Source organism: Oryctolagus cuniculus, chromosome 4 (genome assembly GCF_051225735.1).
Source record: "Oryctolagus cuniculus isolate XC-2025 breed Fujian yellow rabbit chromosome 4, ASM5122573v1, whole genome shotgun sequence".
Taxonomy (NCBI): domain Eukaryota; kingdom Metazoa; phylum Chordata; class Mammalia; order Lagomorpha; family Leporidae; genus Oryctolagus; species Oryctolagus cuniculus.
In genome coordinates this window covers 67,924,776-67,941,315 of record NC_142870.1, presented here as the reverse complement: position 1 = coordinate 67,941,315, position 16,540 = coordinate 67,924,776, and the positions used below count along the sequence as shown (strand labels likewise).

Sequence of the window (16,540 nt, the reverse complement as noted above, 5' to 3'; positions counted from 1 at the left end):
TGGGGAGGGGGCAACACAGGGGAACAGGCAGGAGGCGTGAACTCCCACCATCCATCGGTTCTTTCCGGTTACGTGATCTTAGACCACTTGTCCACATAAAACAATGTTGTTCTCGCGTTCGTTTTTACCAGGGAAGTACTTAGATATTAAACTGATAAGAACAGATACTATACTTGATCTTAACCAAAAGGCAGAGAAGCGATAGGGAAGTACTTAGATAATGTGTTTGTTTATTCATCTGTTTGACTGCAGACTCTAAATTGTGGGTGAGAGCTGTGGATCTTTCTAGAAGCTCACATAGCCTTCTCACATCAATGACTGTACTCGCGAGTCAGGAAAAAAACAATGCAAGAGAAATCGATTTGGCATCGAATCAGAGTATGTCCACTAACACAAGTTCAGACTGACATACACGACCTGCCCTGGTCTTCCTGATCAAGGGTCCCCTTCTCATTTCCCGAGGCCACCCCCCAAAATCAGGTTTCATGTGTGGATACTGAGCTGCTTTCTATTAAACAATTCTTATCTGTTCATGCCAATTTCTCTTTGTTGTCCTCTGATATTTATACAACCAACAAACTACTGATGCACGAAGACATTCCGAAATATTGTACAGAAAAGCTCGAGCTATGGAAATGTGTCACTTGAGATGCAGCAGAGAGTGATGGCAGTAAGTGGGCTTGTTCCATGTTGGGGTTGTGTGTATTTATCTCAGTTACCCTTTTACTTGACCTACCCCACTTGTCCATAAGCTCCTTGAGACAGAGACCAAATCTGGTTTTACCACTCTGTCCCCTATGCTGACCACAGGTGGGTCCTCTCTCAGTGTGTTGAATGAATTTTTGGGAATTGATTCATGAAAACTTCTCTAGAGTCCATTCTTGGACTGGTTGGATGTTTCTCTTCTGTAGTCACAAAATTATCGCTTAAGCAAAAGCGTCAACTCACACCCTCCAGCACTGAATTGTGAATTTTTCAGGAGTAGAAAATGAGTAACTGAGTAAGAAATGCATCTAGGTGGGCCTAATAACCTATAATGTACCAACAACAACAACAACAACAAAAAAGCAGGGATCAATCTGTACAGACTTACGTGACCTGAACTGTCCATGGCAATATTCACTAATTCTCTGTCCATAAATTTTGTCTTCCAATCAGATTCTAATATCCTTGAAAGTATACCTAGGAAAATAGTTTCTCTGCTCACAGCACTTCTGACATCAAATGTGTGGGATATTTTTTAACCCCCATATCCAGCAATTCTCCAATTTTCCACAGACATCAACTGAGAAGCCCTCTGCCAGAAATGCGGGTAGTGACCAACTGTGTGTTTCATAGCATGTCACAGAGCATGCATGTCGCATCAAATATATCAACTTGTACAGGATGGGAACTCAAATGCAAGTCAACAAATGCCATGGTTACTGAATTCTGTGAGTAAGGACTCTATAAGAAAGAGCTTAGTTATGACACCTGTCCAAAACGATCAATCAGATCAACAAAAGCATAACAACAGGGGAGAGCAGGATGCTTGTGTGAAACAGAGCTCAGGGAGCTGGAAATGTGAGGTTGCCTAGGAACAGGAGGCAGTGGGTGGATGGAGGAAGTGAAGCTGCTAACCACTCCATTCACGTTTTACAGCTTTAATGCATTACATTTCTGAACGAGTCCCAATCTCCTGAATGCCACCCTCAGCTCTTCCCACCCTGTCCCCCATCTCTCCACCTCTTGTTGCCCTACACAGGAAAAAAGAGATCATGTAAGAGGCAAAGGAGAAATTAGAAATGGAGTTCTGGTTTCTTTCTCTTTAAAACCTCAACACAAGGAGGTGCGTAAGCCACCACTTGGAAGACGCACACCCTATGTTAGAATGCCTGGTTCTAGATCCAACTCTTCTGCTTCCTATCCAACTTCCTGTTAACGTACATCCTGGAAAGCTGTAAGTGGTGGCTCAAGAACTTGGGTCACTGCCACCTTTCATGGGAGATGCAGATTGAGTTCCTGGTTTGTGGCTTCAGCTTGGCACAGCCCTGGCTGTTGTGGGCGTTTGAGAAGTGAACCAGTAAATGGAAAGTCTCTGTCTCTGTTTCTCTCTGTGTTTCTGCCTTTCAAATAAGAAAAACTGAATTAAGTAATAAAAAGTTTTTTAAATTATTTGAAAAAAAACCCTCAACACTAGTTTTGGGAATGATGCATCGGTCTGGGAAGGAGGACAATCCCGCTGGAAATCCTAGGGGCAGGTTAGGCCCACATAGCTAATGCTGAACCCCACCCTTAACCCCAAAGCAGCAGGGATCGGAACTTACTGATGTAGAGCCAGAGCAGGGTCCAGGCTATGACTGCTAGGATGAATAGAAATGCGGTGAAGAGAATGATTTTGTTTTGGACATTCCAAAAGGGAGCCTTCTTCTTGCATTGCTTCTTGGGCGTGGCTCTGCCTATGGGTTTTCGTGGTGGTCTTCTCCCTGGTGGTTTCCCCTGGCCACTGATCACTTGAACTGAGATATTGGATATCTTAAAAAGAAAGAAAATAAGAAATATTAGAAGTACTCTAGAGCTTAAATGGAACTATCCAGCCCGGAAATCCTGGAGCTAAAAGGCCTAAATGTGTTGTTATTTATGTGAATATAATAAGTTGACTTGCATCACACCATACAATTGAGATTAGGAAAATGAGGCACTATGTGTACCCTAGGGAAATTGTTTCCAGGGCCTCTCCCCAATTCTGCAGAACAGATGCTGTCAGGGAGAGACCTGAATTTCATGAAGCAGGGTAGACCACACACAAGGAAGTGAGGGTCCTACGGGGTAGATTCATGGTACACACAACTCTGTGTATTTCAAATGTTTGTATTATGTAGTTTTTCTCTTACAATCAATTCTTTTGGGCTGAAGGAGACTGAAAATAAGACTTCCTCACAGAAATGAGCCCAATTCCCAACTCTGGCTTCAGGGTGGTGGGAAGGAAGAATTAACATGACCTGATGATTTGTGCAGGGCTGTCGGATAGGAATCAAACCTACTTGTGTTAACACTGCCAGTCACTGAGCCGACTAGTGACTCGGTTTCCCAAGCATAAGTCAACTTCTTTTTAAAAGCAAAGAATGCAATAGAAGCCCGGTTACATGGAAAAGTACCAATTTAAGTGTATTAAGGTGGACTGGCAGAGGGAAACGCACATTACTTAACCGTTTCTCCTCCTCCTCTTTTACTTTCTTCTCCTCTATCTTCTGTCATTTGATGCTGTGAATTCTTTAATAATGTATCTGAGAGTTTAGCTTCTTTGACAGAGAGATTTTTACATGTCACGGTAACTTAACTCCAGGGATGAAATAACTTTTAACCACACATTCTTTTAATGACAATGACCTAGAACACCAGTTCCAAAGAAATAATCTCTCCTTTGCACTATCATGAAGAGCTTGCTTGTTCTCTTTCACTCTCCCTCACTCTTCCCTTTAAAATCCATGGCTTCCCGTCTTTAACCCCACCAACTAATGGGATAATATGTAGCCAAGTACACTCTGAATTATTCAGGACTCCCTCATTCTTTTTGCCAACACCCTTGTCAACTCCAGGAGTAAAATGTAGCTATGTCCTCCCTGGTGAAACTGAACCAGACCAGACTCACTTGATGTAGTGTCCTCAAAGGGAGGATGCTATTTCTAAAGAGAAAAACGTTCCATTGGAAGGTGAGCTTACCATGGTGTCAGGCTACTGTCTAGCATTCCCCACAGAACTAGAAGAAAAAAGCACACAGAAATGCCAACACATGTAGAGCTGACAGGGCCAAGGTTGGAGCTTAGTGCAAGAACATATTATGGGCATTCTTAGTGCTGATCAAATTTTAAAGAGAAATTTGCATAGGAATCAGTACAATTTCTCTACAGTTTCAGAAAAACGGTTGCAGATCAATCACCAGCTGTAGCAATTTAAAACAGGCTCACATATGTAAACTCTGTTAAACACCATAAGAAGATAAGGTCATTTATTACGGATCCTTTATTTCTATAGTCACACTGTCTCATTTCAGGAACAGGAACAGCAAGAACTGTCACTCAAGTAACAGGGAGCTTCCGGCAGTCTACTTACTTTCAGGTCAGCAGGTTTGGGCGAAGCCTCGCTGCTTTCTTTGTCCATTTTCCAGTGTTCTGTGTGTGATCACCCAGGGGAGCCAGTTTTCACCCCCCTCACCTGTTCCCTTGAGAAGAACTGAGGCAGCGGGAACTGCGTGCAAGCTAGCTTTCAGCAGAATGGAATCAATTTACCTGCACCGGGTCCGGTTCAGAAACTGAAGCTGCCTCGGTGCTATATTGCGAATGTTAAAGGGACCTTAGCACTCAGTTTTGCTCCCCACAGTAAAAGTTTCTTAATGTTGCCTTAATCTGAGCGAGGCCCCTCAAGTCTAGCCTCAAAGCCAGGCTTCCTTGTAAGGGACAGACTTCTACAATCCTTCAATGGCTCATGCTTTGTTTATGATTATTTTTACTTATTTCTAGAACTAACTCCCATTCCATCAATGTAAGTAAAGAATGGGTATTAAGCAGTGGTCCCTGGCAGTCTCTCCTAGTCCCAGGTTCAGTCAGACTCCTCTGAGCTCTCCTTTCAGTGAGACTCATCCTTGGGCCTGGCTGTGATTTGCATATTCATTTGGGTGTCACCCAAAGGCCCATTTACTAAAGGCTTGGTTCCCAAGGAGGCTGTATTTGGAGGTGAAGGAAACTTGAGGAGACGGAGCCTAGGCAAGGGTTTCTAGGTTACCAGGGACATGTCCTGAGACAGCAGTTCTGCTTAGAGGACTGTCACATAAGCCTCAGTTTGGGCCCAGTCTCTGTTTCTGTTCCTGACTCAAGATAGGACCACTTGCTCCAACACAGCTCCCATCTTCCTTTTCACTGTTCTCAACAGAAGCCAAACCATCTTTGACTTGAACCTTCAAATTCATGAGCTAAGCAAACCTTTCTTTCCTTCATAAGTAGATAGTGTCAGTTATTTTGTTATAGTAATGTAAGACTGACTAATAGAGGAATTGAGCTCTCCTTCAACTATTCCTTATCTTTGGGCCATGTCCTCAGCCTGCCTAGCCCAGTGTAGCAAGACTCCTGCTAGATCACTTTAACAGGAATTCCTCCATTTTTTATATCTGATCACGTTCAATACTTAATCAAGTTTTATATCCCTTACCCTTGATGTATAGGCCTGCCTTTAGTAAAAATTCCATTAGGTCAATTTAGCAAGAACCTCCCTCCTTGATGTCACCACTTGGGGATTTTCCATCCACTGACCCCTTCATTCTAGTCATCGGCTACTAATTTCCAGTTGTCTTCATTGCATTTGGAATTGAGCTCAGTTCTGTGCCAAAGCCTCTATTCTCCTACTACAAGAGTATTGGATAAAGTTGGTCTTTAACTTGTGTTCTCTGTTTCCCTTTGACACCACCAAGAGAAACAATGGCAGCCAATAATAGAAGGCTAAATTACATACAAAGAACTTATACACATCATAAAGTCAGCTGAAGACTATTTTATCCTCATCATGCCAGTAATTCTAAACAATATCAGTGATAAAATACTCCTACCTGAGAAAAATCTTTGACTGGTATAAATTCTAAGTAACGGCTGCCTTGGGGCCGGTACTGTGGCATATCAGGTGAAGCTGTTGCCTGCAGTGCTAATGTCCCATATAGATGCTGGTTCGAGTCCCAGCTGTTCCACTTCCAATCTGGCTCTCTGCTATGCCTGGGAAAATAGTAGAAGATGGCCCAAGTCCTTGGGGCCCTGAACCTGTGTGGAAGACCCTGAAGAAGCTACTGGCTCCTGGCTTTGGATCAGCCCAGCTCCAGCTGTTGCAGCCAATTGTGGAGTAAACCAGAGGATAGAAGACCCTCCCCTTTCTCTCTCTCTCTCTCTCTCTCTCTCTCTGCCTCTGCCTCTCTGTAACTCTGCCTTTCAAATAAATATATAAATCTTAAAAAATAATTGCTGCTTTTACAACTGAATTTTAATAACATCTGTATAAGCTTCAAATGGACATAATCTTTTTTAGTAAACATTTTTAGTAAACATTACTCATTTTTTAGTAAAAATGAATTCTTTCTGGAAGTTACTATGGACAGCTCCCAGGCATACAATTTGTCTCAAATATAAGACTCTGTGCCAACTATTCATTTCAGTGGAAGGTTTCTAATGGTCCAGGGTTATTTAAGTGTACTTACGACAAAGTCCCTGTCTCCAACAACTCCTGTGGGTCTACATATTCCTGCATTTAAACAACAGATGAGAAGCAAGCAGTAATAATGCTGTGACTGTAAAGACAAAAATCAGAATTTCAGTTATTTCATTTCAGTCCTTTCATGTGACCACTCAGAGTCAATTTTTTTAAAGTTGATTACAGTTACCTGGAAAATGAATTGCAAGATGTAATATTGTTATAAGTACTCTTTTTATGCAAAATGTATTTTGTTAATTAAACAATTTTTATTTATGTGTGTACATTTTACTGAAAGGCAAGAAAACAGAGAGAGATAACTCCCATCCACTGATTCACTCCCCAAGTGCATGCAACAGCTGAGGGTGGCCAGGCCAATGCCGGGGATGGGGACCCCAATCTGGGTCTTCCATATGGGTAGCAGAGACTCAGGCACTTGAGTCACCGTCCGCTGCCTGCCAGCGTGTGCATTAGCAGAAAGATGAGTAGAAAGCAAAGAAGCCAGGACTCAAGCCAGGCACTCAGATATGAGACGCGGTGACCCAAGCGGCATCTTAACTGCTGGGCCACATGCTCGCCTCAATTTAACTTTGACTTGCATAATTACATACACAAAATGGAGTAAAATATTTTACAGCATTTTTCTAGCCATTATAGGCATTCATTTTATTTCATGACTCTTATTGAAAATAATTTTATTGTATAGTGGAAGAGTTTGTTAAAAAAAAAAGATTCACTTGAGACCGACCAGGTACTAATCTCTCGCGTGTTGCAGAAAGCGGCTGAGACCTGATGGAAGTAATTCTTTCGACTGCCCCAGAACCCACGGGGGAAACTACTAACGTCCTTGTGGAAGAAAAGTGGGATTTCACAAGAACATAATGGATGGAGAGGAGAAAATCTATGGGAGCTGTGGAGGCCCTGACGCCATGTATGTCAAGTTGACATCTTCTGATGATCATGAATTTATTGTAAAGAGAGAACAGGCACTAACGTCATGAACAATGAAAGCCAGGTTGAGTGGCAGTCTGCTGAAAACGAAACCAATGAGGTCAATCTTAGAGAGATCCCTTCACATGTGCTATCAAAAGTGTGCATGTATTTTACCTACAAGTTTCACTACACTAACAGCTCCACCAAGATTCCCGAATTCCCAACTACACCTGAAATCGCACTGGAACTGCTGATGGCTGCAAACTTCCTAGATTGTTAAATAAAATAAATTGTAATAAACTGTTAACTTTTTCAGTATTTAATACCTGCAGTTCAGTTAGTAATTTTTCATACATAGTGTGTTGCCTATATGCAATTGAACTTTGAAGTTCATTGCAAAGCAGAATTGAAATTTCAGAATTGAAATTTGTTTGTTACATCAACAAATTAAAGACATTTTCACAAACAGAAATAAACAGATATGCCACTTCATTGATGGTTTTACCTTATCCTTTGAATGTGACTTTTAAAATTAGAGCAATGATCATATAGTTAATGCTGAACTTTAAGCATAAATAAACATGTTCTACTGGTAAAATAATGGGGCTAAATTAAAAAAAATTAGTATATGTGCTGACGAAGTGAGCACAAAGTAAAAAAAAAAAAATTGATTGACTTGTGGCCGGGGCGGGGAGAGGTGGCTGGCATTGTGGCATAACAGGTAAAGCTGCTTCCTGCAATGCTGGCATCTCAAATGGACACCAGTTCAAGCCCTAGCTGTTCCACTTCTGATCCAGCTCCCCTCCTAACGTGCCTGGGAAAGCAGAGGAAGACGGTCCAAATACTTGGGCCCCAGGCACCCACATGGAAGCTCCTGGCTCCTGGCTTCATCCTGGCCCAGCACTAGCCATTGCAGCTGTTTACGGGATTGAACCAGAAGATGGAAGATCTTTCTCTTCACTCTGTCTCTCCCTCTTTCTCTCTGTAACTCTGCGTTTCAAATAAATAAATCTGAAAAAAAATTCACTCTAAATGGAGAGATATTTAGTAAAACAAGTATAGCAAAACATTAATGGTGGAATGTAGGCATGTGTATATGCATTTATACTATAAAATTCTTTCAATTGAATGTTTGAAATTTTTCTTAATCAAATGCTGTGGCAAATACAGGAGTCAAACACACTAGATAACCACTGGTTTTGAAGGGCAATGGCAAAAAAATAAAAAATAAATAAACCTGAGGTAAAAGATAAACCGTTCTTGGGAATTTGAGAACTGGGAACTATCATGCTCCTTCCTGCTTTTACTGGTGAGGCCGTTCTAGGACAGAGTTCCTTTACGGCACACCAGGTAATCACAGTGGCAACCTACAGATCAGCGTTTCCCATCATATACAGCTTGCCTGACAGTGGGGAAGCTTCTGATCTTCGCTCCGGAGCGAAATCCCCTGTGCTGAGTGCAGGAGAGGAAGAGTCTGCCAGCTGGCTCGCCAAGCAGACAGTGTGCAGTGACCCGGATCCAAGGAGAAATATCTCCGTCAGATTCCGCAGCGGCTGTTGGGCATGTGTACTGAACCAGCTCAGGAATTCAACATATTAACATCACAGTTTTAAAAGTTTCAGTCTTCTGCACTGAGACAAGTGCGTCCTGGAAACGTGGAGGTAGGTCAAGTTATTCCTGTAACACGAGCGCTGTTCTGAGCCCCTGGCATAGAAGCCACTTAGAGGGAGGTGATGCTCCCCTCTAGGGCTAGTGCGAATGAGTGAGCGAGTGAGCGAGGGAGGCCAGCTCTTCAGCAACTGAGTGCATTCCAGTTGCTGAAGACCACTGCTCTTTGTCATGACGAATGGCCATGTGCAAGGTTGCCATCTGATCTCCACTTGCCACTGAGCCCTTTGCAGAAGGAGAGTAAATCCTGAGGAATTCCAAGGTTGCCTGGGTCGCTGGGATGCCTGCCAATCATTTAACACTACTGTCCTTAGTGTCCTGTGCTCAGAGGGTGCTGCAATGACCCTGGCTCCCCTTTCCCTGTTCACTCACAGGGAGCGTCATCCCGATTTTTCACGTCATATCACATGGAACCTTTTAAAAAGTGAAATTATGGTGGGGGCATCTTAAATCTGGATATTGTCCTAGCCCCTTCACTGGTTTTCCTCTGGCTCTAAGCTCATCCCTCACAGTGAAACTGACTCATCATTGCTAAATAAGGCTTCCTAAAATGATTCCAATGTCACCTCCACACTCACCGCCTTGACAAGTGGCAGTCCTGTCGTCCAGTGCCTCTAGCTGGCATGCAGTCAAGGTCTCCCCAGGTGTGGCATGAAGCCCCCTCTTTGATGGCATCCTCCTGTCACAATACTAACTATTCTTTCAAACTGCATTTTTAATCTTTACTCATCCGCTGGTTCATCCATCTATCTATTGACTCAATATTTATTGCATGTCTACCAGGAGTAAGGGGCCCAATATTTAAAACAACATATAAAACTGATCACTGCCTTTTCAAAGCTCTCAATACAATATACAGATTGCAACACTATGTAAGTAGTTCTACCACAGAGATGTAAACACACATTCTGTAACCAGTAGCCCCTTCCCCCAAACCTGTGTCCCCAGCTCACATTACTAGCCAAGACCTCACCACTTTCCGCATTCCATTTGTAGCTCTCTAGTAAGCTTTTGTACACATATCACTGTTTTCCTCCTCCTAATTCAAAACCTTTTGGTATATACTAATGATTGAGTTTAATATATTCTTATAATTCACCCAAATACCATTTTTGGCATCTCTCATGTTAATTGGCTGTCACATGCATGAGGGGACTTCAAAAAGTTCATGGAAAATGTAATCTTAAGATAATGCAAATAGTCTTTATGAAGATCTCTCCAACTAATCTTCCCTTGGAGGGAAGGCCCTGTACTGTCATCCCCTTCACTGTAACAACCTTGGGGAGGGGCAGTGGATGCTAGCCCTTTCAGGAATTAGTTGGGTCTGAGATTTTGTTTCACCTTATTTACAAGCTGATACGTAACTCTGCTACTGGTTCAGGTGGTGGCAGAAGGCACATGTACTTTGGTTTTAAGTCCAAGAAGGGTAGCAGAATATGGTCCAAATGAATGATGCCCGTGCCGAGGGTTTGCATCACAGCTGAGGACCAGTGAGCTGGGGGAACCTATAATTTTCATAGCAATCATAGAGCAAATTTCCTCATTGTCCAAATGGAGAAAATACTTCATTTTTCAGGGTTGCTTCCCGCAAACACACCCTGAAAAATTGCCAATAAAGAGAGTAGGCAGGGCATTGCATTCCTGGCACATTCTGTATCAATCTCCCACAGCTTCTGTAACAAAGTACCACCAACTAGGAGCCTTAGAATGGCAAAAATCTGGAGGCTGAGTTCAAAACCAAGGTGTCTGCAGGGCCTGCTTCCTCTAGGCCTCAGGGTAGCATCACTCCATGCCTCTCCCTAGCTGCTGGTGGATTGCTGGCAAGCCTCGGTGTTCCTTGGCACGCAGCCACAGCACTTGTCTCTGCCTCTGTCCACATATGGCACTCTCCCCTTGGGTGTTGGTGCCTCTGTGTCTCTGCTCTTCTTAGTAGGACACCAGCCACAGAAAAGCCACAGATAGAAAAGGATTAAGGGCTTGCCTTGCATGAGTTTGACCTCATCTTAACCAATTATATCTGCGATGACTCTATTTCCGAATAAATTCACATTCTAAGGTAGTGAAAGTTAGAATTCTAATGCCCAGCAAATCCAGTAGGAAATGAGAAAGACTCTTGGAGGATTGTCTCTCTCAACTGAGTGGACTTATTGGAAAAGTCTAGAGCCTCATCCTAGTTTGGAGATATGGTAGGTGGCTTTCTAACTATTTCACCCAGACGTTATCCTGAAACCTGTTTTACTGGCTCTCTACCTCTGTTGTGGGGGAGGGGAGGAAGGTGCAGTTGGACACAGTCACAATACAGGAGGAGCCATTAGCACATCATTGGTAGTCATTAATACCTCTGTTGCATTGATCCCAAGGGATGAGTGATCGGACAAGACTGTCCTGCTATTAGACAGTAAAGGAAGAATACGGGAGCGGATAGCTAATGGTTGTTTTCTTTTTGATTCGGTGAACCCTCTGACAAGACCTTTCCCTTAGAATTGTTTAGTGTGAACAGTACTCAGTACAGTGTGAAGCTGTGGTTAGGATAAGAGCCACCTAGTGCAGAAGCACTCGACCTCACATACCTGAGCACAGACCCTAGGAGGCCCGGATTGGCCTGAGTTGGTAAATAGCACTCTCACAGAAAGCCTTCCTCCCATTGATCTAGTGTAGCATCTGGCTCGTGGTAGAGCTGAGTTGGCCTAATGCTGATAAAAATACTGGCTCTGAGAATTCTGCAAAGGCCACAGATTACAAAGAAATATTTCTAAAATCATCTTGAAAAATCAGATTAATCAGAATGACAAAATAGGCTTGGGAAAATGACAGAATGATAGAACAGGAAAACAGTTATGACAGAAAGGACAAAAGGAAGCAGATGGATCATAAGCAACTTGGCACAGTGAGATAAGAAGGATGAAGGGGAAAACATTCTGCGAAAACTAAGGAGTAAGACCGATGAGATCACACTAAATGCATAGCCATGGCTGACTTTGGCCTGGAGAGTGTCTCACTTCTTAGCAATCAAAAGTCAAATCCTAGGGCCGACTTTGTGGTTTAGCAGGTAAAGATGCTGCCTGTGACGCTCAAATTCCATATGCATGCTGGTTTGAGTCCTGGCTGCTCCACTTCCAATCCAGCTCCCTGCTAATGTGCCTGGGAAAAGCAGCAGAGGATGGCCAAAGTCCTTGAGCCCCTGTACCCATGTGGGAGACCCTGATGAAGCTCCAGGTTCCTGGCTTCGGCCTGGCCCAGCTCTGCCCACTGTGGCCATATGGGGAGTGAACCAGCAGGTGGAAGACCTCTCTCGCTCCCTCCCTCTCTGTAGCTATGACATTCAGCCAAAAAACAAATCTTAAAAAAAAAAAAAAAAAAAAAAAAAAGAGTTAAGTGCTGCACGGCTCTGCTGAGTTAGCTTCTCCACCAAATCTGGCTCAGTCATGCTGTTCAATCGGCTGAGCTTCTTTGGAGTCTAGCACCTCATTCTACCAACTTCTCCCCAGAGTCTGTGCATGGTCTAGAATCTGAAGCAAAGATCATTCAACTCTTTGCTCCTTATCCTAAGTCATTCTCCATAAAAGGCCTCAACCAGCCTTGATGTAATAGGTAAAAGGCAAATAAGGGAGATGCCTGAGTATTTGTTCTGGTCATTTCTCTCAAAAGCTCAGATATTTGGGAGCACAGCTAAAATCCGAATAAAAACAGTGATGCGATAAAACAAATCCTACCCTATCCCACCCTCTCCCTCCAAAAGATGGAAGTATTTCAGAATCATTTAGATTCTGCCAGTTAAAAACAGTTTTGCCTTCCAACATTTCTACCCCAATTGCAAAATTTTGTAGCGCTGGAGCAGTTTTTATTTTAATTTTTAAAATTTGCAACCATCAGTTCAGTTTTTTTTTTCCCAAACAACACATACTATACATGTGATTTGTGTAGCCTTAGCTACTAAGTGATTTTTTATTCATTTCTACCATTGATTAGGGTATCTGAAATAGGTGCCTGCCTGCCTGCCTGCCTGCGGGTCTCCTGTTTGTCCCACTGTTATTGATCTCATTTGAGAATTCTGAAACGCGGCTGATTATGTTCATGGGCCTAGCATCAGGGTGCAGGATCTGCCTGTGGAATTTTACTGCTTCCCCTACTGGCTGAGTGCCTCTGACATCCCCAGGGAACTAGTCAACCACCCCTCACTTTCTCCTCGGGCGTGAAGGGCATGTGAGTGGCTGTCTCTGCTAAGCGATCATTCAGTGCATCAGTGTGCTCCAATGGACCAGAAAAAGTTTTATCTTAAGCGGTATTTTTGTAGTTCTTTCATGAGTTGAATTTTACCAGAAGGCCTTGATTGCACCTGCCCACGGCTGCTAAATCTCCTAACTCAGGCAGGCTCCTCAGACTTGTTGAGGAATGTCTTGGTGTCTTAGCAAACCAGTGGAGAGGATAGATTCTGTGTTCAGGGCTGGAATGGGATTGCGAGTCATAGCTCTCCACAGTAACACAAAGCTATGAGACTTGCTACAGTTGGTGGGGGGGTGCTTCCCGATTCTTCTGATAAACCTTCCTCAGCTGAGATACCCTGTTTCTTGTGGTGCCCTAAAGATAGCATGGTGCCTAACATATAGCAGGTGCTCATTAAATCTTAACTGGTATATTAATTAATAACATTAATTGCTAGTATTTGATGAATACAATGTTTACAAAGACCTAGTGCTGCCAGCCTTATTCCTTTTTCTACAGAGGGGAGTATTATAAACTGATTTGCCTCTCAAATTAAACTTTATGCCCCAAGAGAATTTTTTTTCTTGTCTTACTCTAAGCCTGGCCATAATTAAAAGATCCTAGGGCAAGCATCTGACCTAGCATTTAAGATGCTGATTGGAATGGCTGCATCCCGTATCAGAGTACATGGGTTCAAGTTTCAGACCCACTCTTGATTAGCTTCTTGCTAATGTGTAGCCTGGGAGGCCGCAGTGATGGGTCAAATAGTTGGACCTCTGCCATCTACAAGAGAGATCTTGTATATATATAGGGAGAGAGAGAGAGAGAGCCTATATATATATAGAGAGAGAGAGAAATATATATATATACATATATATATATATAGCCTTATAGGGAGATTTTGATCAAGAATACTCATTAAACCTTCAAATATAAAATAAATTATGTTGAATTTTGGTTATTATATAGGGTATTGTCAACTCAGTAAAGAATTAAATACATCCTTTGAATTGGGTCCAAAGAAACACACATATCTGTGCTTTCCTGAACTGTTAGCAGGTGAATTCTTCACTGCGTGTTTCTAAGGGGGAAAAAGTTAGTGTAGTTGAATGCAGCGATCATTTCCTCACCTGTGTATCCCTCAGAGCCCAGCTGTGAATGTGGAAGTCAGCCTTGTAGAGTGAACTCCTAAGGCTTTGGAATCATAACGTGCAGGGCTCAAATTCCAGTTCTTCCCTCTGATTAGCTGTGGGGTGGTGAACTAGCCTTTAGCTTCTATATTCCTCACTTTCTTTATCTAGCAATTAATGCAAACATTTATCTTGCAGGGTTGTTATAAGTATTAAATGAGATGGACTACATGGAGTGCCTGATGCCTAAGAAGTGCTAAATAAGTATCTGCTATGGTTTGAATTTGTGTATCATTCCAAAATCCATGAGTTGGAACCTAAACCGCAAGATGCTTCTAGTAAGAGGTGAGGCCTATGGGGGGTGATTAGGCAATAAAGGCTTTGCTTTTCAGAATGGGATTAGGGGCCGACACCGTGGCTCACGTGGTTAATCCTCCACCTGCAGCACCGGCATCCCATATGGGCACTGGTTCTAGTCCCGGTTGCTCCTCTTCCAGTCCAGCTCTCTGCTGGACAGTGGAGGATGGCCCAAGTGCTTGGGTTCTGCACCCGCATGGGAGGCCAGGAGGAAGCACCTGGCTCCTGGCTCCGGATCAGTGCAGCGCCGGCTGTAGAGGCCATTTGGGGAGTGAACCAGCGGATGGAAGACCTTTGTCTCTCTCTCTCTGTCTTTGTCTCTCTCTCTGTCTATAACTCTACCTGTCAAATAAAAAAAAAAAAAGAATGGGATTAATTGTCCTATTAAAGGAGGTTCAGAGGGCAGCGCCACTGCTCACTAGGCTAATCCTCCATCTGCGGCTCCAGCACTCTGGGTTCTAGTCCCGGATGGGGCGCCGGTTCTGTCCCAGTTGCTCCTCTTCCAGTCCAGCTCTCTGCTGTGGCCCCGGAAGGCAGTGGAGGATGGCCCAAGTGCTTGGGTCCTACACCCGCATGGGAGACCAGGAGGAAGCACCTGGCTCCTGCCTTCGGATCAGCGCAGTGCGCCAGGCACCAGCCGTGGCAGCCATTTAGGGGGTGAACCAATGGAAGCAAGACTTTTCTCTCTGTATCTCTCTCTAACTCTGCCTGTCAAAAAAAAAAAAAAAAAAAGTCAGAGAACTGCCTAGTCCATCTCTCTTTCTCTCTCTCTCAAGATTTATTTTTGAAAGGCAAGGATACAGAGAGACAGAGACAGAGAGAGATTGATTTTCCATCTATTGGTTCACTCCCCAAAGAGCTGCATTGGCCAAGGCTGGGCCAGGCTGAAGCCAGGAACCAGGAGATTCTTCTGGGTCTCCCACATAGGTGCAAGGTCCCATCTTCTGCAGCCATCTTCTGCTGCTTTCCCAGGCACATTAGCAGGGAGCTGGATTGGAAGTGGAGGAGCTGGGACTCGAACTGGTGCCCATATGTGAAGCCAGCACTGCAGGCAGCAGCTTTACCTACTAGGCCACAGCGCTGACCCCAGTCCTTCTTCTCTTGCCCCATGTGAGCACACAGTGCTCACCTCCCGCAGGGCACACAGCAACAAGGTGCCCTCCAGGCAGCAGACACTGAACCTTCTGATCCTTGATCTGCAGCCTTCAAAGCTGCGAGGGATCCATTTATATTATTTATAAATTACCCAGTATAAAGTATTGTCTTATAGCATGCCTGACAGATTAAGATAATGTCTCTTGAGTGAAGTTCCTGTAAGCCAATAGTTTCCCCTTCAGTTCATTCTGAAATGGAACGTTTTCGTAGGCGGCATTTCTCGTTTTGCAAACTATATGAGCCAAAATCATCCCAGCAGAGACTGATGTGATGTTCTCTTAAAGAATTATTGATCCAAGAATGTGAAACCAGATGGATCTTTAACTTTATAGTACAAAAGGCCATTCAAGAACTGTTTCATTAAAATAAAGGTCAGTAGCACAATATTTGCTCTAAACTCATTTGAACCACAGTGAGATTTATCCCTGTCCTTCCAAATCACTGTACCTTCTCAGTTCAGGGCTATAAAAGTTGTCATATTTATTCTGAGAATATATTGTAGGCTCAGAACCACATCAGATTTCACTGAGTGACAAATCAATTAACTGCGTTTTGCCTTAGCCTTCTTGCTGAAGATACTCAAGTTGAATCTTGGAGACAATGACTTGTGTCCTGGTGCCACATTCTGCAGTAATGTTCACCAGTCAACCCTGCAGTCTCTACGGATCCCGTCTACTTCACAGAGTCACTGGCAAGCATGAGTTGCTCCGCTGATCTAATGTGCCCTGTGGCGGAGATGAAAAATGTTGGGTTGTACTCGGCAACCATCAGATTCCTTCCCAGCTGCCCAGAAGGACACCAAGTTCTACTAACATCCTGACATGCAGCCACTGTCTGTGGAAACAGTCACAATTTTGTTTTTCAAGGGATAGTGCTGATGGGAGTGT

The 16,540-nt window shown here is 43.5% G+C and overlaps 1 protein-coding gene and 2 pseudogenes across 1 annotated transcript in view; 1 reads left to right on the top strand and 2 right to left on the bottom strand.

Annotated features, from left to right (window-relative positions):
* The window catches only part of TMPRSS7 (transmembrane serine protease 7), a 46,870-nt gene extending 42,407 nt beyond the window's left edge, over positions 1–4,463 (bottom strand). The window contains exons 1-2 of the mRNA XM_070072104.2: positions 4,093–4,463; positions 2,307–2,514 (exon numbers count right to left, since the gene is read on the bottom strand). Of these exons, the coding sequence (XP_069928205.2) occupies positions 2,307–2,514; positions 4,093–4,140 (256 nt within the window). The 5' untranslated portion in view covers positions 4,141–4,463. The remainder of the gene's footprint in view (positions 1–2,306; positions 2,515–4,092) is intronic.
* On the bottom strand, positions 104–203 carry LOC127483110 (U2 spliceosomal RNA; annotated as a pseudogene).
* Positions 4,464–7,088: 2,625 nt separating the features above from the next.
* Positions 7,089–7,420, top strand: LOC100350271 (elongin-C pseudogene; annotated as a pseudogene).
* Positions 7,421–16,540: the final 9,120 nt, after the last annotated feature.